Genomic DNA, 23,873 nt, shown 5'->3' on the forward strand with positions numbered 1-23,873 from the left:
TCTAACAGAAAAAATAGGTAAAATCATCTCTTCTATAAAGAGGGAAAAGAGATTTCCTACTGTGGCCCGCCTGCGTGCTGAGGCTGTCCATTCCCRTGTCTATTTTATCTGTGTAAGGAGATTTTCTGCATTTAATTGCTCTTTTCAAGTGAAATGAACTTTTCTGATTTCTTTTCTGGTCAGACCTCCTGACATTTCACTCTTCCTGAAGAAGCAAATTGTGCTGTAGTCTGACAGGAATAACATTTGTCTCATCAGATATGTTTTGTTCAGCTGACTAAGTCTGATATGCTAAATAGTTTTGGTGTATGAGAGTAATTTAAAACTCTGAACTCAGAGGTTGGAGGATGGATGCTTTGCATCAGTTCATTCCACTGAGTCTTTTCTATATGTATTACTGGGAGGAATGGAGAGGTTCACCTGTCCTAATTTATCTCTGTAAGATGGATATTTTAATCTAAGTCTGCCACTACTTTTATGGTCAATGGGAAGAAAGGGAATGAGGTGACTCATSCTTTGAAAATGCCTCTCTTCTTTGRTGGTAAAGGGAGCACCAGTCTGAATTTTAGACAGCTGGGGTGGGGTGGGGGGGCTTCAACTCCAGACTAAAATGCTTAAGGCTCAATCGAGTTGCACAAAGCTAGCTGTCTAGGCTATCTGAGGTGCCCTGGGGTTTTCCACCTAGCTTTCAGAAGGTTGTGGGTGTCCTACAGGTCCTGTGTGATATCTGCCTGCCCCACGCAAGTGCGTTGGATACCCCAAGGCATCTCAAATGATGTCAGATGCCTGTGTTTAGGCAGATCAATCTGGTCTCTGCAATTAGAAGCCTGTGTCTGCTGCAGATGTCTAAGCTCCCATCCCAGTCAGTGCAGTGCTGTTGAGAAGGATGTAGCTGAGCAGCTACAGTGTGGGGGAATTCAGTTTGCTAGATGTGGATGTCTGATATCATTTGAGAAGCCCTAAGTTATCCCAGATGCCTGCACAGGCCTAGCAAATAAGGCACAGGACATAAAGACACTGGTACCATTCTGGAAGAGAAYGAGGTGAGATACCCTATGCCATCCTATATACCTCTACGTGCATGTGTTTAGGCAGCTGAATCCCCCAGGTGCCTATTTTGGGGTTAAATCTGACTATAATGAGAGCTGAGATACCTAATGTGTAAGTAGACATGTACGTTTAGGCGGCTGTCTTAACCTGGAGATAAATCCCCACCCTGTGACTACGTGAGGTGAATTTCACCCATTGCGCTTAGTGTCTGACTTTACGTCGTGTCCCCACTGTGCTGCGTGTGGCAGCAGCCCGAACAAGCAGTGAGACCTTCCCCAAAGGGTTTGCTGGGTAAGTATAAGAGAACAAGGCAACGGGAGGAATACCAGAGAGGGATGAGGTAACATTGGCAGCAGGACTAAAATGTGAAATTTGTGCAGGAAAGGTGAGTGAGTGAGATGAGACATCTGAAGGAGGCAAAAGAAGCCCCACTATGAATGTTCTGCCTTCCCAAGCATGTGAGCAGAGTGGGAGAGGGCGTGTTTTTTGCTACTGTTGAAACTATAAAATCTGGGCGGTCAGAGGAGGGAGTCAGTGTCACACTGCTGAGATAACAGGTAGGTTAGAGGTGATTGGTAGGTAGGGTAGGATTTTCATTGGCTCTGTGCAGGAGAATCTGATTTTGGTGGCCTCAGGAACCAGATATATGTCTTTTGGGAGTCTCTGCTTTTCTTTTTCTTCCTCCTGCTTTCCCTCTTTCTCTACCAGAAACATTAGCTAAACTCATTTTCCATACCTAGCTGCTCTTTCCCCTGCTACCAGTTGAAGTCGCTGCCTGCCGCACTCTYGTGCCCTAGGTGGCAGCTGTGAAGCTGGCTTTCTGCATGCTCAGCTGTGAGCGACTGCCAGCAGTATTTATTGCTCAAACAGCTTTTCTGTGTCCCCTAGAAAAAGATGATGAGTGAAACAGGGACATCCTCTAAGCTAGCTCTGATCTCTGGGCTGCCATTTAGACCACACTGGAACAAGATATGTTAAGGGCCTATGACCAAAACTAGATGAACAGCAAAAACAGATTTCACACCTGACTTGTGGAATTACTAGCCTTTACTGTGGGTTTGAGCAATACAGTGATCCTTATTCCACAGCCATAAYGGGACTATGCAAAATCAGTATCATAGCATTTACAGTTGAAGTATTTGAGGCATCGACAGAAGAAGAAAATCACCATGATGACCTTCAGATCTAAATTCTTAGAAACTGGAGGGATTTTTTAATTAAAAAATGTCATTTGTAARATACAGCAGGTGGGTTGTAGAACTGTTTAACCTTGAGGTTATATTTGATAAATTAAAGGAAAACTCAGCTGTGTTTCTTTCAAAGGTCAGAATCCTCTTGCCCTATTGAAACAGTGGAATTGATTTTATCTTTCATACTGGATTAGAGTTACCATTACAAGGTAACATTTAATTATTGCCTGTAGATCTGCCATTTTCTTTGAGAGAGAAAAAAAAAAAGGCTTTGTTTATCTTAAATGCATTTCTTCTAGTCACACCTCATGTTTTTAGTAATTAACTTTTCTCTCTTCCCAGCCTTATTAACAATCCACCCATCCTATAGTGCCTTCTCTATGTGTGCCCAATATAATTACTTGGTTTTTTTAAAGTTACATTTGTTAATCAAGCTTTTTCTTTTTCAAAACTGGACAACTACTACTGCTGTTTGACAGACACAGCAAATTTTTAGGGAGGGTTTACTATGAACCTTTCTTTCTCTCATAAAATTAGGGAGTGTATGTATGTGGCTGCATATACATCTAAGTTTTGATCATTGAATGTTTGCATATGTTTGCCTTCTTTCTTTGGGCCTCAAAATCTGTCTGTGAGTTGGGGTTGCTATTTCCTGGCTGTACAGGTGAAGATAAATTCCTTTTCGTGCCGACCATCCTGTCCTGTACAGGGAGAATAGTCTGTGATGTGAAGGGGGGGGAAAAAAAATTCCTGCTCAATGTAGCAGTTGGTTCAGGAGCCGCTAAGAGTTCATGTTAATTAAAAAGAAGTATTAGAGTGTTTGCTCTTCTGCTGGGCAAAACAGGTGGGGAGAACAGCATGTGGTCATGTAATTAAAGTCTACCATAATACATCCCCACAAGGTCACCAAGGAACATTAATTCTGGTAGGGCTTAACTGGGGCRTGTACAAGTGAAAGCTTGGTTCACATTCTCTGTGAGAAGGGATGCTTTTTATTCCTGTGTCCAAAGCTTGGTAGTTGTTTTTAAAGGATAATGCTGCTGTAGCTCCATTTTCTGATGGTGTTAAGAAGTTAAGAAAACCACAATAGCCATCTGTATTTCATGAAATACTATAAAATGAAGAGCACTCTCCACTACTGTGCATTGGCTGGCCAAAGGGGTTGAGTTAGCTTTATCTGAGTCCCCCACTTAATTGAACTCCTTGCTGTAAATAAAAAGCATATGAAGACAAGTTTGAGGTCAGAAATGGGGCACTGAACGGAGGCATTAAATCCCGTTAATGCTGAGTGGGATCAAATTCTCTTATGCACGTTTGAGAGTCCCAGGTTCATATCCTACAGGCATTTTGGTGTGTGTACTTTATTCATGGGGCTTTCATGAAAAAGGATGCAAGGCACATGTATGAGATCTGAGGGATTAACAGCAAACTTCAAGCTTTCACTTTGAACTTCCTGGTGGTTTTCTTAACCTTCTAGCTATTTTTGATCATATTGAACTTACTTATCTTTTCCTACTACAAAAAACCTTCAACCCATCCCTGACTCTCTTTCAATTCCATATTGAATGTTAATTGTTAAAGGCAAATAGGGTCTTGACCTGGCAAATACACACATGCTTTGCTGTATTTGCCTGATTAATTCTTTTGAAGTTAAGTAGATGGGGCCTTTGATATTGTGACTTGACAGAACTCCCTTGAAGTCAGTATGCTCAGGCTGACTTGCAGCAGGTGGGGATTTAGCTCAATAGTATTCATGCGAGTTCAGTTAGAGGCATGGGGAGGTGTGAATAATTACAGGATCAAGACCTAGAGGAATTACAGGTAGCATAAGAAAAAAAATTGAATATTAATAAAATGGGATTTTATTTACTTAATAGGACTGATAAAATGTTTTTTTAGAGCAGCAGGGTTGGTTTTTTTCAGCCTGTGGTCTTGGGCCATAGAATCCACAGATTGTTTTCAAAGGATTGTAAATAGTAACCAGAAAAGCAAGGTTTAATTTGCTACGTGCTGATCTGTCTTTCTCCTGGAAAATTGTTAGAGGGCATCAAATTGGAAGTGTCGAAAATTGTCACAGTAGCGCAGTGCTTAATGACTGGAAAGAAGTGAGAATGCTCTGGAGGAGGAGTGGGATAGGACCCAAGAAAATGCACTCTCTGGGACCTGGCTGGCTCTCTGAAGGCCGCTGCAGTGCCTCTGTGTTGCTTCCTTGAAATGGGAAGAGCCCAGTGCATCCAGACTGAGGAACCTGGATTCAACCAGCCTTATTAGCTTGGTTTTGGTACTGGTAATGCAGCAAAAATGGCAGTAGCACTGCTGAGCAAAGGGGAAGAGAAGCCAGTGGCATCCGGGGGCTGAGGCATAGGGACAGCAGGCAAGCAGCTGGACCCAGCAAGGGTTTGCTCCAGCCAGCTTGGGGCTTAGGTAAGAGGGGAATGGCTTGGTCTGGAGGATTAATATCTCCAATGGTAGGTTATCCCAGCAGAGGGCATCCCCGCACTGTTGGAAATTAGTTTGCATGGTGTGTCGCAGGGTTTTGCGTAGCGTATTAGTATGATTGGGATATAGTATTAGCACACTTTTTATGCTGTACGGTGTGTTATGGGTGGTGGTTGTTGTTCAAAGCCCACACATTCACAATGACTCARTTAGTGATAGGATGTGAGGGTGTGCATTTACTTTAGATTCAATGGTTTAATTGGACGTAAATTGAGACTTATGAATATTTGGCAGCATTTGATAGAGGAGGAATGAAAATTAAGAGGGAAAAGAAGTAAGTTTGTATGTCTCTGTTCAGCATTCCTTTTTGACTATTTTAAAGCTGTTTTGGCATAGTCTTGCTGATTGGCTGCTGACTTGTAATGCTTTCAGACATTAAGTTGTTATTTATTATTGCAATTAATTACACATTAAACATTTTTTGCAAATCAGACTTGATTATTTTTCTGGGCAGAGGGTAATATTGCTTATTCTTTTGAAAAAAAAGCAAGTAGATTCCTCACTACCCTTACAGTTGTGCTCACTCAGTGTGTCTGGAAGGGGCTCTGGTATCATGGTTCGTGGTGCTATTGGGACCTAGCAAACTAGAAATGTATAGCAGTTCTGAAATTTCAGGATTGCTTTCCTCCGTCTTGTGGGTTTCTCAAAAGGAAGATTGTCTTATTCTGGGAATATCTCTTTATTTCCATCACTTTGGTGCTTGGCTGTTGAATTGCATTTCAGATGCTGCCTGCAGAGCACAGTGTTGCTTACATTTGCCTGTGTTGCTCACAGGAGGCAAGTCTAAAATTCTTGTTCATTCCCCTGTCAACTTGGGTTTGTTTCTGTGCTTCAGATCTTTCTGATAGAGCTGCTTACTGTTCTTTATGGCTATGTCTAGTTTAGTAAACTAGTCTAGGTGTGCATTTTAATGTCAGGACCTGTTCTTTGGCCTGGAGGCCAGTTAGCACAGTCTGGCTGCATCCATACTATTAAACTCTCTTACCATCCACAAGTGGCAGTACCCAAGCTGGCTACTGAGAGGTGTCTGCACCAGCCTAAATCCTGGACTGAAAAGTTACTTAGAAGAGTGCTAGTTGCCTAGAGGCAAAACAGTGCCAGGGACTATCAGGTTCCAGTAGACACTATCAAATTCCAGTGCTTGGAAATATGCCCTGACACTGTTTAGCTTGCTAGTATAGATGTAGCTTATGCATTCTAGATTAATTTGTTTCCCCCTCTGTTTCTGTGCTTTTGGTTCGGTTGACTTTCTTTTATGACTGTGTTGGTGGAAGTGTTCTGCCTTCTTCTGTCCCAAGATCTGGTGCTTGAGTCTATCTTGTGTGTTGTAGTGTTAATTAAGAGTCACTCCACTGAAGTTCACCAACACATGTTACAGGACAAGGGTTGTACCATAGTGAAAGATCTGTCTCAAGCACTCTAAAACACTATTTTTTTTTGTTRTTTAAATAAACACAGAGATCAAAAAACACATTAATAGATTTGAGGGCTGTAAGGGGTCGTGATGAATATAGCCTGTGTATAATACTGTGGTCACAGAGCATGACAGTCACTCTCCATTATGCCTGTAATGTCAATTAGAGATAGTGTTTTTTTTGTGTTTTTTTTCTTCTTTTTTTTTTTTTTCTTAAGGTGTCCAGCCTGGAATTCAAAACTTAATGTGGCATAGACTCCACCTCATTTCTAGCCAGTGTTGCCATGGTTATTGCTTTCCCTGTAGTATCTTGGGCCACATTTTTTCTCAGACTTCCCATATTTGTCTGAAAAAGGAATTGCTCTATTCACTGCTGCCATCTTCTCCCTGTATAAGAACCTGTAGGCCACGGCCAAATTGTTGTTTGTTTGTTGTCATTTTTGTTGTTTTTTTTCTCTTCCCCCTCATGGGTAAACTGAAGAGTCAGGGGTCAGTTGAGGTCTGTGTCCTGGTTTCTGTATTAGGTGCTACGCAGGACAGCAAATGTGCCCATTGTTCAGGCCTTAAGAGCCGGAAGTGCACGGCAGCCCACCAAGGCTGAGAAATCTACCTTCTGGCACAGTGGTGAAAAGATTCCTGCTGCTTTCTCAATCACATATCTACTTGGCTAGGCTTCTCTTCCCCTCACGTCTTTTGGAGCTAGGCATCAAATAGTTCATTTTTATTGGACAAGAATTTTTGCTGTCAGAGAGAAGTATCTGGAGCTCTGATCTTCCCTGTATTTTATTAGCTGGTGACTTGGACAAATGGACTGTAGGTATCTGGCAATGAAATTCTATTTCATTAGAGGAGCGGATCTTAATAACTGAATTAGAAAACAGGCAACAATACTTGGAGATGGACTGTGTAGATAACAGGCTTTTACCAGGCCATATGTAAAGCTCTTTGGTAATGCGTGTTTTTCCAGTTCAGTGTCTAGGGTTAATGCTTCGCAGTGCTTAAACTGCTGCTTGATGCCTGTGTCTTCCCCTTGCCTGTAAAGAAACTTACCTAGGCAGTGTATTTCATTGCAGGTTTCCAAGAAGTACAGCGAGATAGAAGAGCTTTACCACAGGCTGGCAGCACGATATCCACAGGCTTCTCTTCCACTCTTACCTAGAAAAGTTCTCTTCGTGGGGGAATCTGACATTTGTGAGCGAAGAGCAATGTTCAATGATATAATGAAATCCATCTCGAAAGATGAGGATCTAGCAACAAGTCCTGAGTTACTGGAATTCTTAGGTAACTAAAAGATGTGAGTGTCCCCTCTCCCTTGAGCATGCTTAATAAAAGCATTGTTAAATTCTTGATGCAGGTAGTAAAAAACTAGAGAATGCCAGAATAAAGGCTGTCATTAGAAACAGTCCCTTGTGCATCTGCACAGTCATGGTTGTCAGTATTTTCCCTTCCTCCTCAGAGGGCACATGCCTCATTCAGAAGCATCAGTGCCGTGATGCTTGCTTTGAAGGTATCCACCCCACCATCTCTAATTTCTATTAGGCATATAGCTACGCTGTGATTTGGAACACCCAAGTTTAGAAGTCTAAATAATCATCTATCATCAGTGGAGAGATGAACCCTAAATGGACAGTGCAGGAGCTCCCTTAGTGAACAGCTGTTCTGTGTTTGCTTGGTTTTTTTCTTCCTAATAAGATTGCTAGGCATTGCTGAAGAGGGTCCTGAAGCAAATTTTGGACCCAGAAAAAGATTTGAATAACAGACTGATGCTTTACTAATTAAACCCATTCTCTGGCCTCTTATCCTCTTTTTTTCCTTGGCCTCATGTCCAGCTCTTGTTGCATCTTCTAATGATTGTGATAGTTTATTTCTTTGTGTTCCTTGGGCATATCAGGGAGTCACTGAATGAGTGAAACAGATAGGCTCTCTGCTCTTAATTCAGCCGAGAACTGTCAAGCAGGGAATACTCCAGCCTGGCACTGTGCGGGATTTTCAGCACAGTGTTAGTTTTAAGGAGGTGAAGTTGCAAGGTGCTAGCAAGTCACCATGTGCGAAAGTGTCGAGTGCGGCCATACTAGAAGTTTTGTGAAACTGGCAAGGGTACATCCCTTTGACCAAAGCCTTGTCAGACATGAGGCTCACAGTTCAGAGCGGCTTCCTAAAGTCTGAAGGTGGGCAGAATTGCATAACACAAGCAAAAAGATTTTGCCGAATAAAGATAGAGAGTTTGTTGGGTTTTTTTCTTCCCCCTCACAGCATTCTCTTGAAAATAGACCCCTTAAACAGAAAATTCAGAAATTGTCTTGCTTAACCTTTTCTGTATATGGTGTAGATGTCTACAGTTGAATTAGTCTGGACTGTCTGCATAGTCAGTGGACAAACTGGGTACAAATAATGTGACCTGTTCATGAAAATCTGCCATAGAGTAATATGAATCTYGCCCTATAAACCAGGTGGGATTCATCTCACTTAATTACATATGAAAATACATACACTGTAGATCCTCAAGCTAGTTGTGTAGACTTTCCTTACAGATACGGGAGATGTAGTCAATATATTCAGGGGTGTTTATGGAGAATTCATGTTGTAAAATGTAGGTGTCTACGTGAGGATAAGATATGAAGTGTCTTAATCTCCACTGCGTAACCTGATCAGCACTCCATGCCTATAAGGGAGCGTAGGCTCACTTGCTCAGTGTAGATGCCCACACTTAGTGAATTCCACCCTAGATGACTAGGCAGATGCAGACATGTAAAACTGTGTGAGATGAGTCTCCCACACAGTGATACCTTAAGATGAAACCATGAATTTTATCTGTCATGGTTTTCACTAGCCTATTTTTAGCTAGTCTTATCATTTTAAATTGCTTTCCTAAACATCCAGAGACACCAAAGCAAGGAATGGTTCTGTGTTCCTTATTCTGCTGGGCTTTGCATATAGCAAGTGTAGTAAGAAGACTTAGTCAAAGTAAATCTTTTCAGCTTGCTCCAAAGTTGATGGATCTTGCATACTGAAGAGAGTTAAAACGTCAGGCTTCATTTGTGAGTGTATATTGAAGAGCTGCCATGGAAACTGCTTTTCATGCTGTCCAGAGCTGTACTTTTAGCTCAAATGAATTAAATCAGTAATGAAAGGTGGATTTTATCTCAGCTACCTGTATAAAGTTAGCTACCTACATCTAAGTGTAGTATTTAGGCCCTCTCTGTAGCCAGTGGAGAGAAACAGGCACTTCTAGAGGGAAGTACTCATCTTTGGGTGAGTAACCATCTGGAAATTCTGTTGTTTCCATTGACTATAGAAGGAATGCAAATAAGCAGTTCAGACATATGCTGCTCTGTTTTAGATAAAGTTCATTTCCTCTATCTTTCTCTACTTAAATACTTCAAATTAGCAAACAAATCAGACATACAATGACGCATCAGTGGATGGAAGGGACAGTCAGGAACATTGAATGAGTTTCACAAAAGCTGATCGTATAGTTTATTCCCCCCAAAGAATAATCGGGAACAGGTGCAAGATATTAAGTAAAACGTGGCTGTTATTCTGTGTGCTCAGTTTTGCGTCCATGATTGTATTTTGCAGGAACAAAATCTACTAGTGTCATTGACTTCAAGAGTAAAAACATTCCTGATGACAAGGAGAAAGAAGATGAAGAAAGTGAGGCATTGGATTTCTTCAAAGAGGAGAAGACACCTGACTTAATCTCACAGCTTGCATCAGCGGAAAATGCCAAAAAGGGGCAGAAAAAAGAAGAGGAAGAGGAGGAAGAAGAGGAAGAAGTTTTAGACCCTCTTGGTATAATCAGGTATGGCTGACAGTGCCTTTGTTATTTAGGTTTTAGCTTGTTTTTCTAAATAAACAAGACTGTTCCTTGTCACTGTCCCCTCATCCTGACACTTTCAAACAAAAACCAATTTCACTAAATTTCACAGAGGAGGAAGGACCTCCAATACTATGTTCCTATCCAGTTCATGAAGGAGGTATCTTGGTAGAGGAAAGAGACTTCATAGCAACTCTTTAGGGCATTCATCAGGAAATCCAAAGAGAGGAGCACTGTGAATGTCTCAATAGTCTCAGCTGCAGTATGCGCTTTGCTAGAGACTGAAGGATCCAGTCACAAAACATAAAGCCACTAGGCTTCATTGGATCTGCTGCTCTGGAAGCACACCAGTGTGTGCGCAGTGTCTGAAACTGCTTCTGAGTTAGCTTGCATCTAGAAGGAGGTGAGGTTAAAGCAGCGTAAAGACCAGATGAACAACATTTCAATTATGACATCCRCATGTAGCCTTTCCTTTTCTTCTTCCTGTATCTGAAGAGATGACATGCCAGATGCCTTTAAGGCATAAGCAATAATAGTTTAAGAACCAAAATAATTGAATCAAACCTTGGTGAAGTTGGTGTCTGGCTTTGCTCACCTGTCCAATAGTTCTCAGACAATTATTTTCTTCACTTCCTGCCGGAATTTGCCAGTTCGCCAAACCACTTCTAAGTACTGAAGCCTGGAAACAAACTTTCTCAGTGGCTGGGATTGTGAGTAATGACTACACTTTTTTAGGGTCCTAGGCTTAAATGACCAAATAAAACAGGCTTAACTGTTCCTGATCTTCAGCAAGCACTGACTGACTCAGTTGAATTGGTTGTCACCAGCCACTACTGATTTATTTATTTATTTATTTTGTCTTGGACGCCTTCAGTGCTTTTAACATGCTCCTTCATAGTAATAGCCAGTAACTGATAGTAACAAGCCAGAACCCTCTCTTGGAGTTTGCCACTTACCTTGAATCACTTCCGGAGTGATCATTCACTCAAGGTTGTTTCTAAGCCTGAGTCTCCCACACTAAAGTTGGGTCAACCTAGAATGATTAATACTGGAAGCACCATTTGAACTTTGTTTATGCTATTATAATCACATATAATTGTTGACTTCCAGATATCGTTTTTTTTACTTAAGGTATTTCATCCTTTCCATGTCACCAGAAAACTTTAAATATTATTCTTTTGACAAAGCATGTGCTTAATTACTCAACATCAAAATTATTCCTGTGTTGAAGAAGAATTTTAAAAAATTAAGTAACTATTTACAATGAGAAGATAGATAAAGCAGTACTTCCCGCAAAGTGGTCCTTAGTTGGTAAGCTTACAAGAGAAACTGTCCTTTTTTGGATAGGAAAATGATCTATTGGGTTAGAAAATGCAGTGTTGTATTTTCCCACTTACAACAAGTATAAGCTGTAAAGAATTTGCCATGCCAAAGAAAGCAAGAAGTTTGCTTTTCTGCTTTGCACAGTTTGACATAGCATATGAAAGTCTGATTATTTTGGTCTTTTAATGCATTGAAGGATGAAAAGATCTGGTATTTAATCCTCATTTAGTTTATTGCTTCCATTCCTTCTGAGAACACAATTCATACTGAATCAGAATAGTCTGGTTTAAATAAGAAAAAATAGAGTCTTTACTGATACAGAGTTGCAGTCTGATGTGATACAGTCAGATTTTTTCTTCCACTCTAAACCCATGTTTGGCTATGTATTTTAAAAAATACAATGTATTTATAATATTTTTGTAAATCTCACATGTACAGTGTTGAGGCAGAAATGTGAAAGTGGAAATGGGAATTCTGAACCTGATTTTACATWGTCTCTATCATCTCTATCTATATTCATCTAATTCACCCTACTTTCGTGGAAGATATTTGCAATTCCCATCAATGGAGACTGAATAGGACTTAAACATTGTATCCCAGCTTTTTGCTATCTAGTAATAGGTGTTCAGGTAAGAGGCCAAAGATAGGAGCCTAGCTGTTGGTGGATGGGCATCTCTGGGGTGACCATTTTAGGGTGTCTTCCATGCCCATTAAAGTCGTGGGTGCTGACATGTAAGCTCCCTCTTTAGAACAGGACTGACAGATTCAGTGCTTCAGACACRCTTGAAAGTAGTTTGGGATGGGGATGAATAAAAAGGAGTTGCCGCAGGCTAAAGAAAGATGTTTAGTAGTAAATTCCTCTCTAATGCATAGGACCAGGTGTTCCAAGGGTTAGTAGTGTAGCACTCTTTTAAAAAGGTCATTTGGCTAGAGAAAAACAACAACAACAAAAAACCCTTCCACAACCCTTTTTCTCTGTGAAAAACATTTGAAAAGATGTAAAGTCAGCACTGAAACAAGCCAGTCCATTCCAAGCAGCATCAGTGTCTAAGGTGTTTTGAGCAGCAGAGCTCTGACCTAAATTGAATCATGTGTTTGGCAGAATCTTACAGGATTTTTTTCCTTTTGGATGAGGATGAAGACTGCTCCAGTAGCACAGGCCTCCATATGTTGTCAGCACACCTCATCTGGTAACAACTTTTTCTCCTGGGCCAAAAGACGGTGATTTGGATTTGGCCCAGCACTGTCACAGTGCTGCTGAACCACCAGATATAAGTCAAATGTATTGGTTTTAGGAGTAGAATGCTAAACTAGGGTCTTTTTTGTCTTGCTGGTGATCATCCAGGTGGAAGCTCATGATGGCCTGGTGCCTTCTGCCTGGAGGAGATATCCCAGTTGTTCTGATTCCCTTCTTCACATTCAAGGCTATGTCTGAGTTGCTTTTGCRTGTCTGGTGGGTGCCTCGCCAGTTCTGTGCTCTTTGGCTTTTGTGGGTATAAATGAAGGTCTGCAAACCCACTGTGTTTCTCTGCTACATGATTCTTATGCTCGAAAGCTTGTTTTCTGTATTTGCAGAGTGATCTTGAGCCATGTCTGAGATTCTTAGCAACAGAAAGGGTTGTTTGTTTGTTTGTTTGTCCCTTGCCCAAATCAGGGACACTTCCAAAGTCACAATATATGTTTGTGATGAACTTTTAAGCTCCCCTGCCTATGTGGGTTGTTTTGTTTTATTTTGTTTTTTTTTGTTTTGTTTTTTGCTTCTCCAAAACATGGTCCTGCCCAGAGTGGAGGGTGCTCAAAATTAGGTCTGTGGGGTGCAGTGATGTAATTCAACTTCAGTATGATTTCTGGGGGTGAGCTTTCTCCTTGTCTCTCACTCCCCATCTTGATAGTTTGGAGTATTGTTATTCTGATGTATTGTTATTCTGATGTACTGTCACCAGTTGCTCTGCAATTTTTCCTGGACATCTGTAGAAATCCTTTCAGCTCTGGACAGAATATACAACTGCTGTAGGAACAATCACTCCTAACACTGAGTAACCTGGTCCTTTGACATCAGCTATGCAATGGAGAATGAATGTAGTATGCTCCTTATTGTAGCAGTGGCACATTTTTAGCTCTGTTTCGTTTTTCTTTGCAGTGTAAGTGTACAGTTACTTGTAAGTTGCAAGGCTCTCTTAGTCAAAGGGGGTTTTTTTGTTTGTTTGTTTTTGAACAGTTGGCATCTCCTCTCTTTCTGGTGAGCCAGAGTCCTTTGAATATCCCTTTGCTAAAAAGTTATAATTCCTTTATGGTGGGAAATCAGTTACATATTTCACCCCACAACACAGGAAAAACATTAGGTATATTGATTCATTTTTTCTCCCCTATTGTACTCCTTAAAGCGAATGCAATATACTGCTGTTTATCAGTCTTTTTAAATCCATGTATCTTAACATTTGCAGATACGTGTTTTTAAGTACCCACCAGGCTACCACAGCACTTTAACAATATACCTGGGTTTTTAGAGGCTCAGTGTCTTTTAATGGCTGCCTCTTAAAGGACTTCCCTGGCAAATTATAAAATATTACAGTGTGGCTAGTCACAATTACAAGGAGTTCTCCAACTGGAATACCCTTAAGGATGAAAGAAGCAAGAGTAGTAGATCCAAAAGAGGCTAACCCACTGAAGGGAAAGGCATCAAAGACAGCCACAAGATAGAGGAGCTATTTTGTCCATAGCCAGGATATTCTTGATGATACTACCAAAAATTCTGCAGCGGAAAAAGGTGTAGTTTGGCAGTAGTTTGAGAAAAGATCTGCATGGAGTGAGGAGAGACGTGTTAAACAAGGTTCTTGAGTGGTATCAGTGCTAGTACACTAACCAGTGCCAGGGCGCATTCTCTGAGGCCAACCAGGCACTATGTGGCCATGTCTAGACCAGTACGTTCCCCTGTCCTCCAGATTAGGTTTGCTGCATCCAGACTGCCCACTGGAACTGGCTGCTGGCCTGTGCTGGCTCCTGGGCTGTGGTTAGGATGATTTAGGAGAAGACTGGCTGGCCTGTCCCAGGAGAGCACCAGCGGCTGTTCTAACAGCTGATCTGTAGAACTAAGCTCCTGTGCTCAGGCCCAGGGTATGAAATAATTGCTAAAATAAATAGTATAGCTAGAGCCCTTCTGTCCACAGGGGCATTCTTTCTCCCTACCACCATGTTTGCTCTCTGTCTGTCCTCAGAGGTCTTTAGGGTTTTACTTTCTGTAGGGAATTCAGACAACCAGATGTGGATGTTTTTCGTTGTTTTTGCTGGTGGTAGGAAGAATGTTTGAGCATGACCAAGTATAACTTTCTAGCTCTGACTCTTATAACAACTTGACTGAAAAACATATCACAGTAACTGAATGAGCTGGGTTTCGTCTCTTCCCTCTGTGGATGAACTATGCAGTTTTCTCATTTGTAGGCTGAAGCCAGGGTCTTCAGCATCTCTCTTCTCTCACTTGGTATGTTAAACCAACTGAATTTAGTACTTGTAATCAGTTTACTCCAATAAACCTCAGGTACCAGCTTCTCTGAACAAAGCAGCATTGATTTTGCAAAAGGAATATGAGTACCTAATGGGTTAAAACATGCAGCAGCCCTCTGCATGCGTTTTTTTAGCTATGATTAAATTTTGAGGTAATTTGCGTTCACCAGCTTGAGAGAACCCACCTTTTCCTGTGCTTCCCTGCATCCATCAGCTCTTAGCACCCATCATAGCAGCTTCTCTACACACACGGTTCCCTCCCTTCGGTCCTTTTTCCTTTGCTGCCCTAAATCTTTTTAGTGACTGCATATCCACCCTCAGTTCCCCCCCCCCTTTTTTTTTTCTTTTCCTGTAAAACTGTACAGAGCGAAGAGGTGGGTATTCCCCAGGCAAGAGCTTTTCTGTCTCCTCATGGATCCTTGACAGTTCTTGCCTCCGCTCTGTACCTTTGCTATTGTTTCAGCGGATTTCCCCTCATGGCTTATCCTCATCCAATTTTGCGCACGTGRGTAGATTGAAGCTTTGCATCTATTGTGGATAAACACAAATGCAGCTAACTCCTAACAACGGTTAGGAAAGAATGAGGCCAGTGAGAGCAGACCTCTTGGGGGCCTGCTGCCAGAAGTATTTTTAAAAGCTGTGTAGCTAGTTGTTGCTGAGGTCATGATCAACCATTCTTGGTGCCAAAGGTTTGCCATTGCTGGGTTTAGTCGTTGAGGAGATTAATAAAGGACTCGGGGCCCCTTCTGGCTGCAAAGCGGGTGATTGCTCTGAGTAACAGAGTGGTGGGGAGGGAGTAGTCAGCCAGTCCTGGCCTTGCCGGAGCCCTACAGAGCCAGGCAGACTGCAGGAGGAGGTATGTCGGGACACGAACCAGTGGTTAGTTCTGGGTAGCTATCCACCGGACAACTGGTCTGGAGCAAACTTGTCAAAATGTGTGTTCAGCAGTGTGCCTTCTGGTCTTTGGTCAGCAGAGTTGTTACTCCTGAGCTGTCACTTCCACTCCTCAGGCATCCTCCTGCTCTTCAGTCACTCATAAATTCACAGCTCTCAGTCTGGCCAGGTAAGCACATGGCTTCTGCTCTGAATCCGGTAGGATTCATGTACAGCAGCAGAAACACTTACCTATCTGTCCTGATCAGATGAGAAAGGGTGGAGGTGCCAAAATAGCAAAGAAGAGAGAAGCTCCAGGTTATATTTTCTTTAATGAATTTCAATACTTAAAACAATGAACAAGGGGGAAAAAAAAGAAAGAGCCTTGTTTTCCTAGCATGCTGTTTTAAGGCACTCTGTGCATCCATGCTCACAGCTGTGAGGCCTTCAGAGATTTAAACAGGCAGATCTTTATTTTCTGTCAGTTGTTGAGTCACAGTTTTAGGTTGCAAGGCATGCTTGACTGTCGCTTCTGCCAAGTGACACAAATATTTGTCGCAATTCCAGTCCAGCTGCTGTCAGATTGGCAACTTGTGAAACCCCAGTAAACCACCCTGTTGGTCTTCCACTGAAACATTTCTGGTAGTTGAAACTTTTTCTAAAAGCCAAGGGCATAGTCTCTTGTAGTGTTCTTCTCCATCAAAGAGAGGAAAAAGAAGAAAATGCAAATAAAAGTCTGCATTACCCATCCAATTAAAGGATGAACCTTGCTTACTTTCCACAGGAGTGTCTGCTGTCAGCCTTTTTTAGAGGCAACCTTCTAGCCTCTCCTTGGAGATGTCCTAACCTAGTGGATAGGAAATAAAGAAGGATAGCAGGGATACGCTCTCTGCAGGAATTCAGTCCCTCTAGTTTGTCTGTCCTGAACTTTGTTTGTATTTATGGATGCCTTGTGAGTGTTCATCTCCCATACACAGATCCCGCAGGCTTTCCTTTTCCCTCTGTCTGCAGTCCCRTTGCCTTAACGCATCTTCCCACATGCTTCTTTACTGTCCCTCCACAGATGGAAGGTTGAAGGTAATTAAAAGCAAACAGTGGAAAATGAAACCATGTTGAGCTAATGAATCTCACAGCATCGTCCGTAGTTGTCTGGTATTGTCTCTTCTGAGTGATTGCTCTGGGGTCTGGCAGGATATTTTCCTTGGGAGGGCTTTGCCGAGGCCTGGGTGACTCAAGGTGATGGAATTGAGAACCTTTGCTAGCTGTGCTTTCCAACCAGGGGTATTGGGATGGATGTGAGAAGAACTCAGCCTTCTTCTCTCTTTTCTGTCCTTTGGTAGTTGCCAACTTAATGTACATGCACTCAAGAAAACTTGGAATTTTCTGGAACTCCTGGGCTTCTGGCTGAAGTGTCCAGGTTACATACATATATGCTCCTTCAGGAGACCATATTTGACAGGTGAATGCAAACAAAACAAAACAAAAAAAACCCTACGGCTATATCCGCTTCCAGCAATCAGCTAGAACTGTAACTGGTGAATCAGAGCTAGGGTGCTCAGACCGACAGACAGGTTTGGAGAGGAGTGGATGCCCTGTGATAACTTAGAGATGCGAAATTGGCTGCTCTCTTTGTTTTCTTTCATTTTGGACCTAGTCACTTCCGTGACCCAAGGAAAACTTGTGAGAATCACTTTCTCCCTCATACCAGCATTGTCCTTATCTGCTTTCCTATTTCCTGATCTAGTGTTGGATTTCTGGTCCTAAAAGATTATGCAGTCATTATTTCCCCCATTATTTACCTTGAAGCAATTGCCTTGCTTAAACTTCAGTTGTGAGTTCCTTTCATGCCTGGCTTGAGTGATTCCAGTACGTACACAGCTGCAACCTGAGGATCCTCTGGGAAGGAATTTAAGTAATTATTTTAATGTGCTTCATTTTCTTTCTGATTAGAACACTGAATATATTTTAATCGGGTTTATGAATAGTGATTTTGTGTTTATACCATCATTCTAAACCCAAAGGATTGTGAATAACTCTGTGTAGTGCTATAGCTATGTATGCCATCCAGCAGTGTTTTCATGCAGAACCCAAACATAACTACACCTAGGGTAAAATGCAGGAAAGACTTCATAGCTTAATGCAACACCTCATTACAGCATCAGACGGTAAGTGAAGAATGTGTAATTCAATTGGTAACACACAGATAATTGCACCAATGTAAATTTAAATACCCAGTTTGGAATTTGACCAGCTCAGTGAAGTAGAGTCTGCTTTTGAGAAAAATGTTGTGGGATTTTTAATGGACCTGCTTCATTGTTTGCAATATATTAAAGCAATAAAACTTGCCACACACTTTTCTGTATATAGAAGAATTGGAAAGCCAAGTAATGTCAGGGAAGTGGAATGAAATAACATTGCCACTAGCTGGCACCAGTTTTCAAATAATTCCCATAGTCCTTTAAGTGAACTCTCTGCTTTTGATTTTCCCATCCTGTTCAACAGCAATGTGCGGTTATTTGTAGCGATGTAGAACTAAACAGTGGTGAAGGCATGCAGAAGCTGCCATGAGGCATTCTGCAGGCACATTAAGTAAGTCCTTAGCTAACTGAGACAGATACATAGGAAGCAGCCGATTCTTAATGGGTACAGGATAAATTTACAACTACACAGAATCAAAAGTTTCTTTTTTTTTTTTTTTTTCTCCTCCTGCTTTGGAAAAGGGTTGAGCATGAGGTAACTGGGCAGATTTAAACATGCTTTGTTTCATGGACTTTAGAATAATAGGATGACTCAAGTCCTTAATTAGAATAAAAAAGCATTACCTCATCGATTAGCCTGCTCCTTTCACCAAGGCATGGGGAAATCTTTAGTCAGTAGACCCAAAGAACTGTTTGTAGATGAGACAGACTGCTAATGAGGGACGGATTTAGAGCTGCCCTGTTTTTTTTCCTGTTCACTATGTTTAACAGAATTGTTTGCTCTAGAAGAAGCTGTCTGTGGGGGTGAATGTGTGCTCAGTTTAAATCAAGATGGGAGACTTGCTTTTCCTTTCATCTGATGCTGTCAAGTTCCCAACTTAGCAGACTTATTAAAGCCGTTGTTGCCTTTTCCCCATAGACCTGCTGYAGAAGTTTCTGTCTTGGTTTCAAAAGATCAAAGAATTAGCTTTTGGAAAACTGTTTTTGGAAATGAACTATATAACCTTGCCAAAAATGCATGAATTGTCCATTGTAACTGTGGGCTGGTACTAATTAACACACCTGGGGAGGATCAGATCCCCTTGCTACCGCCCCTTGCAGCAATTAGCTGGATCTGGGAAGGTCTAAAGTGCCAGCAGCAGGAGGATTGTTCTGAAGGACAGACATAAAGCTGGGATTCAGCAGATCTTGATGCTGCTCTTGAATTCTCACAAAGGTTGCATTTTGGGTACAGTGTTTAGAAGCTAGATCTCTCTGCTATCTCTTTGGTAAAAGGAATAAAACAGATTTCATAAGTCTGCCTGTGGAAAAGTTCGCTTTTGCTTAGAGATCTGAGGTCTTGTAGGGGAAGATCTATTAGAAATGTGACATTGAGATCGTTGTTAATGACACTTGTCCTTGAAGTTAAAGAAATGCTTTCTATCACCTTCCATAGGTTTTGGACAAGGCTCCAAAGCTTTCTTTTCATATTGCCTGAGATACCTGACATCAACATGTTCTGTCCAGGTCAGAAGGGGTAAGATTTATCATCACAGTGAACTGTGCAGCTGTGGAAGATGATTTGGCTGTGGCTTAACTAGTAAATAAAACTGGACAGGAACTGTAGTCTTGCTGTCTGCCAACTAGGATGATGTAGTTCCTGACCATACTGCTAAACCCTTTTGCTCCCCAGGACAAGCTGACCACATCCAAAGTGGAAAAGGCCCTGAGCTTGTACTGATTCCTAAACTATGTCCAGGCATCGTTTGGGAAAGCAATAATTAGCCTGGGCCAAATACATGCCAGGAAGCATGCTAACAGCTCGCAAGAAGGTCCCTGTGGGCAAGTATCTAAGTTGAGGCCCTGACCATATTTATCTGCAAGTAGAGATGGTGGGCTTTCCATTGTGAACAAAACAGCCTGAAGAAGGAGCACATTTAGGAGTCAGGATTGGGCCCTGTAACAAGGCTTTTCTCTGTGCAGGCTGTGCTGAGTGTATGTCTGGCACTTCAGGATGCTCCGTGAGCATAAAACACCAGGGATATTTTGCAGCTTTTATCATTGTTCAATTTAACTGTTGGCCAGGGAATTGTGAGGCTGGGAGGACTGGGTCCCTTTCACCTCAACCTTACTCAGACCAGATGTATTTGCTGAACACTGCCAAATAAATCAGGGCAATTAAAGGGCTACTTAAAACAACTGTCCAGTTCTTGGAGGATGTTTCTACACAAACAAACTGAACAGGGCCAGGACAAGGCCCCAAGCACTGTCATCCATATAGTTAAATAAGTAACCTGGTTGCAGTGACTTGTTCCAGCCATCAGTCTTTTAGACAGTGATGGGCAAAGTTTGGGAGTTAGCCTGGGACCGGACAGACACAGCCAGCCTGTTTTGGAGCATAACACAAGTTCAGCTGTATGGGTGCGAGCCATGCCGTGTCAGCTGGCATCAGGGCTGGGGAAAGGTTTTGGCCTGGTTTATTTACTAGTATAGTCTATTGCTCTGAGGTCTGTTCTCTGAACCATGATTTTCTGTAATAACTGCTACTGACTTGGCACAATATACAAAGTGGTCAGAGTGGCTGGAATGGAAGATTTCCAAGACTCTTCTCTGGCTTTTTTTTTTTTTGCTTTTTGCCTATAATAGCTTCTTAGGCATTCTTGAAGGCATCATTAAACACACAACACAGCGTCTTGGCCTCAAAACCACCTTACAACATTATCTAGACCCATTTGCGAAAGATGTCTTGTTTTTCACCTCTATGATGGGTTATCTGCCATCTTAGGCTGCTCCTCTGTATAACAGTCTTGTCGTGGAAGCTCTTGTTCCAGAGTCATCCTTGTTTCTTGTCTTGGCTATGAGTGACAGAGCCATGGCCCTGCAGTTCCTGTAATATGATAAAAACAAATATGTTCTTAAGAGGCTCTTAAGGGCTAACCCTCCCTTCCTCCCTCAGGGGCTGTTACAGCAAACCCTCAACTCATTAGGGTTGTTTTTATTTGTTTTAGTGATGGTGCCAGGAGACAAGGGCAGTGCCACACCATTCAGGATGCTCAAACAGGAAGGAGAAGAGCGTGGTCCCGAATTGCTGGCCAGGATCTCTGGGGAATTAGTTTCAGTTCCCTGTTTTAAAGACTTCCTGTTTAGGCTTGTAGGCAAGTCACTTCTGTTTTTCAGGACCTAGTTTAGTTCCCTATCCGTGAAAGTGGGGTATTGGTATTCCCTGCCATGCAGGGGTGCAGTGAGAGTGAATTTGGAAGGGTTATGAGGCATTTGGGAACCATCTAAATACTGCAGTCTGTTGGCAACAAGCATCATTTTTGTTGCATTTTGGGGTGGTGGGAGATGTAACTAGGCCTGTCATATTCCTTGCTCTCCCTGAGGAACTTGCTCAGTGTGCCAGTCCTCTGCCAGCTGTTGGCAGCACAGCACTGTCGTTCAAGGGAGCGGAGGCATCGTTGTGCTGCTGTGCCCTACAAGACAGGCTGTGAGTGTTACTGATGAATGTCAAGATATCCTTAAACCCTTTGGACAAAGGGACAATATGGCTAAGGACACAGTCTCCTTTTCTTAATCACTAACCCTTCTGCTCTCCACTTATCTGTTCCCCTGGGAGGCGCTGGGACTCATGACCACTTGCAGGGGCCTTGCCCAAAAGGCAGCAAGGAGGAGACTGCATCAAGCTTGTCTCTGTAGGCAGTCCTCTGGCAGGATCTCATCAGGCTTTGCACCTTCCAAAACCACCACATGCCTTCCATCCATGCCCAAGGCATGTCACAAGCACCCTCCTTTTCAGGCTGTCACTTTGCTGGGCTCCAGCAGACCCCTCACATTCTTTCAAGCTCTCAACTGAAAATCAGATGCAGAATAATAATTCCAGGAACACTACATGGGGCCAGGGAAAACCTATTTAGTGTGGATATAGCCCTGCTCCAGCACTCTTTCATTCAGCAGCGTAGCCGTATGTGCTGCCTCCTGTTTCTGTGACACCTCTGCTATGGGATTTTGCCGGCCGTGAGAAGATGGGTAGCCTCCAAACCCTTCCCTTCCTTGGCGAGACCACAGGCAGGTAGCAGAGTCCTCACTCTGGGGGTCTAAGGAGGATGAGCGGAGACAGGAGCAAGGTCAGGAGTTGCAGATAGAGGCTGGGTGGGCAGTGCAGAGAGGCACAGAGAGTGGCACAAAGCAGCGGCATGAGTGATAAGAATCAGCACCTGGCATTTTGGCAGTGTTTGATGTGCTGCATGTTTACAGTCACAGTGATCCAGTGGTGTCATTTCTCTTTCCTACCCGCATGGCATGTCTCCTACATTGCACGGCACGGTCTGCTGCAGCGTTTCTCCTTGTGGACTGGGATCCTGAAACACCCGGTGTGTGCATTTTCTTGTGGCACGTGAATCTTCAGAACGTCTAATCCATGCAGCCCCAAGGGGAGCAGCCAGCGATAACAGACAGTAGCACGTCATCAGGTAGCGAAGTGGGAGTGCGGAGCAGGGTCTGTAATGAATCGGCTGGGTAGATCTTCAGACTCGGGTAAAGTAGTAGTTCTCTGGGGTATGAGGCAATAGTTGGAGGCCTGGCTGAGATCATCCATCTGCAGTCTCTGAACAGGGCTGTGGGAATACAAGTGTCGCTCTGGGTGAGCTGCACTTTGAAGGATTTTTGTCAACAGAAGGGGAAGCTATTTTGGTTATGATTTCAGAATGCCACCATGGTTGTTAAATAAAACTACCAGTTCGGATCTCATGTGTGAACCAGGACACTTCTAAAGACTACTTAATATTATTTTTGTCATGTGTTCATGAATTTCTTGTATTTATCAGATTTCTGCGATTTGGTTCTCTTCATTCAGCGCCTGCCCTCACTGAGCTCTCAGTGCTTCCGAAGCTGAACCCTTTCATTCCACGTAGCAGCCAGCTGCTGGGGATATTGAGCTCAGTGCCCAGCCCCTGAAATTACTTGTGYTGAAGAAGCTTGAGAGCTAAGAAGTCAGGCCAGTTAGTGATAAAATGTAAATAGGAATCCAATTAAAAAAAAAAAAAAAAAAAGAACTATGTCAGCTATTTTTCTGCTTGCAGCAGAAAGAAGCTCCTTGGCAGCTGCCTCTGCAGAGCCTCGGCGTTTCACACAGGAGGGAGAGTTTTGTCTCTCCGGTGTTCCCTCCTGTGACTGTTCCTACAGTCTGAACTGCAGCAATGTCTGCAACATCAGAAGTAGAATTTGCTTCGTGCAATAGTCATATCCATGGCCTGGGGAATATTTCACCCAGAGCAATTTTAACTTCCGTCTGTAAAAATAAATACCTCGAGGCAGGAAAGTCACATTTTTATTTTTATGGGAGCATGTTTGATCTTGTGATCAGCAGGAGGAGACAGCAGCCAGAGCAGGGGGTGCTGTGCGCAACAGCAGTAGCATTTAGCTCTGACAATGTCTCACTGTGTCCTTCTCTATTTTACTTCCTATGGAGCCATCTCTGTTTTGTGGCGGTAGGTTTATTTTACCCATTTTGTGGCAGGCAGAACAGCAAAGAGGAAAAAGTGACCTCTGAACAGCGAGCTGTGGGGGAGGGACCCTGACTGAGGAAGATGATGGAAAAACAGGCTCAACTGTGTCTTCTTTCCTCAGGCTGTTCCATTAACCAGTCAAGACATGACACTTTTAAAGCAGTCTGTGTCTGAGCACAAATTCTGCTTGGCTACTGCAGGAATCTGCTCACCGCCCTGGTAACCAGCCCTTCTCTGGCTTTTAACAAGCTCTCTAGATGTAGTGTGACAGGTATGTCAGGCAGAATTTTAGATGATTTGTATTTTGCCAGAGGTTTTCCCGGACTGCACAGGTACCAGGCAAAAAAGGAAGGGCGCTCTTGAGACAGTGTTTTCCACAGAGCCCCTAGAATTAGAGACCAGAGGCTTTTAGAAGCAAACATCCTTTGTTGTTATTTTATGTATTAGAGGCTTCTCTGTTCACAGGCAGCTAAAAACCAAAGCTGTGCTCACAGCCCTTGTTCTTATAGCCGTTCCGCTTTTGGA

At 42.7% G+C, this 23,873-nt stretch overlaps 1 protein-coding gene across 11 annotated transcripts in view; it reads left to right on the forward strand.

Annotated features, from left to right (window-relative positions):
• The window catches only part of HS1BP3 (HCLS1 binding protein 3), a 62,638-nt gene that overhangs the window by 9,672 nt on the left and 29,093 nt on the right, over positions 1-23,873 (forward strand). For all 11 annotated transcript variants that reach the window (XR_003254968.1, XR_003254967.1, XM_026074625.1 and 8 more), the window contains 2 exons: positions 7,227-7,434; positions 9,733-9,955. Coding sequence is in view for 9 of the 11 variants with exons in the window: in XM_026074625.1 (XP_025930410.1) it covers positions 7,227-7,434; positions 9,733-9,955 (431 nt within the window). In the remaining 2 variants the exon portion in view is untranslated. The remainder of the gene's footprint in view (positions 1-7,226; positions 7,435-9,732; positions 9,956-23,873) is intronic.

The sequence above is a fragment of the Apteryx rowi genome, unplaced genomic scaffold (assembly GCF_003343035.1).
Source record: "Apteryx rowi isolate R43461 unplaced genomic scaffold, aptRow1 scaffold_392, whole genome shotgun sequence".
In the NCBI taxonomy this organism is placed as follows: domain Eukaryota; kingdom Metazoa; phylum Chordata; class Aves; order Apterygiformes; family Apterygidae; genus Apteryx; species Apteryx rowi.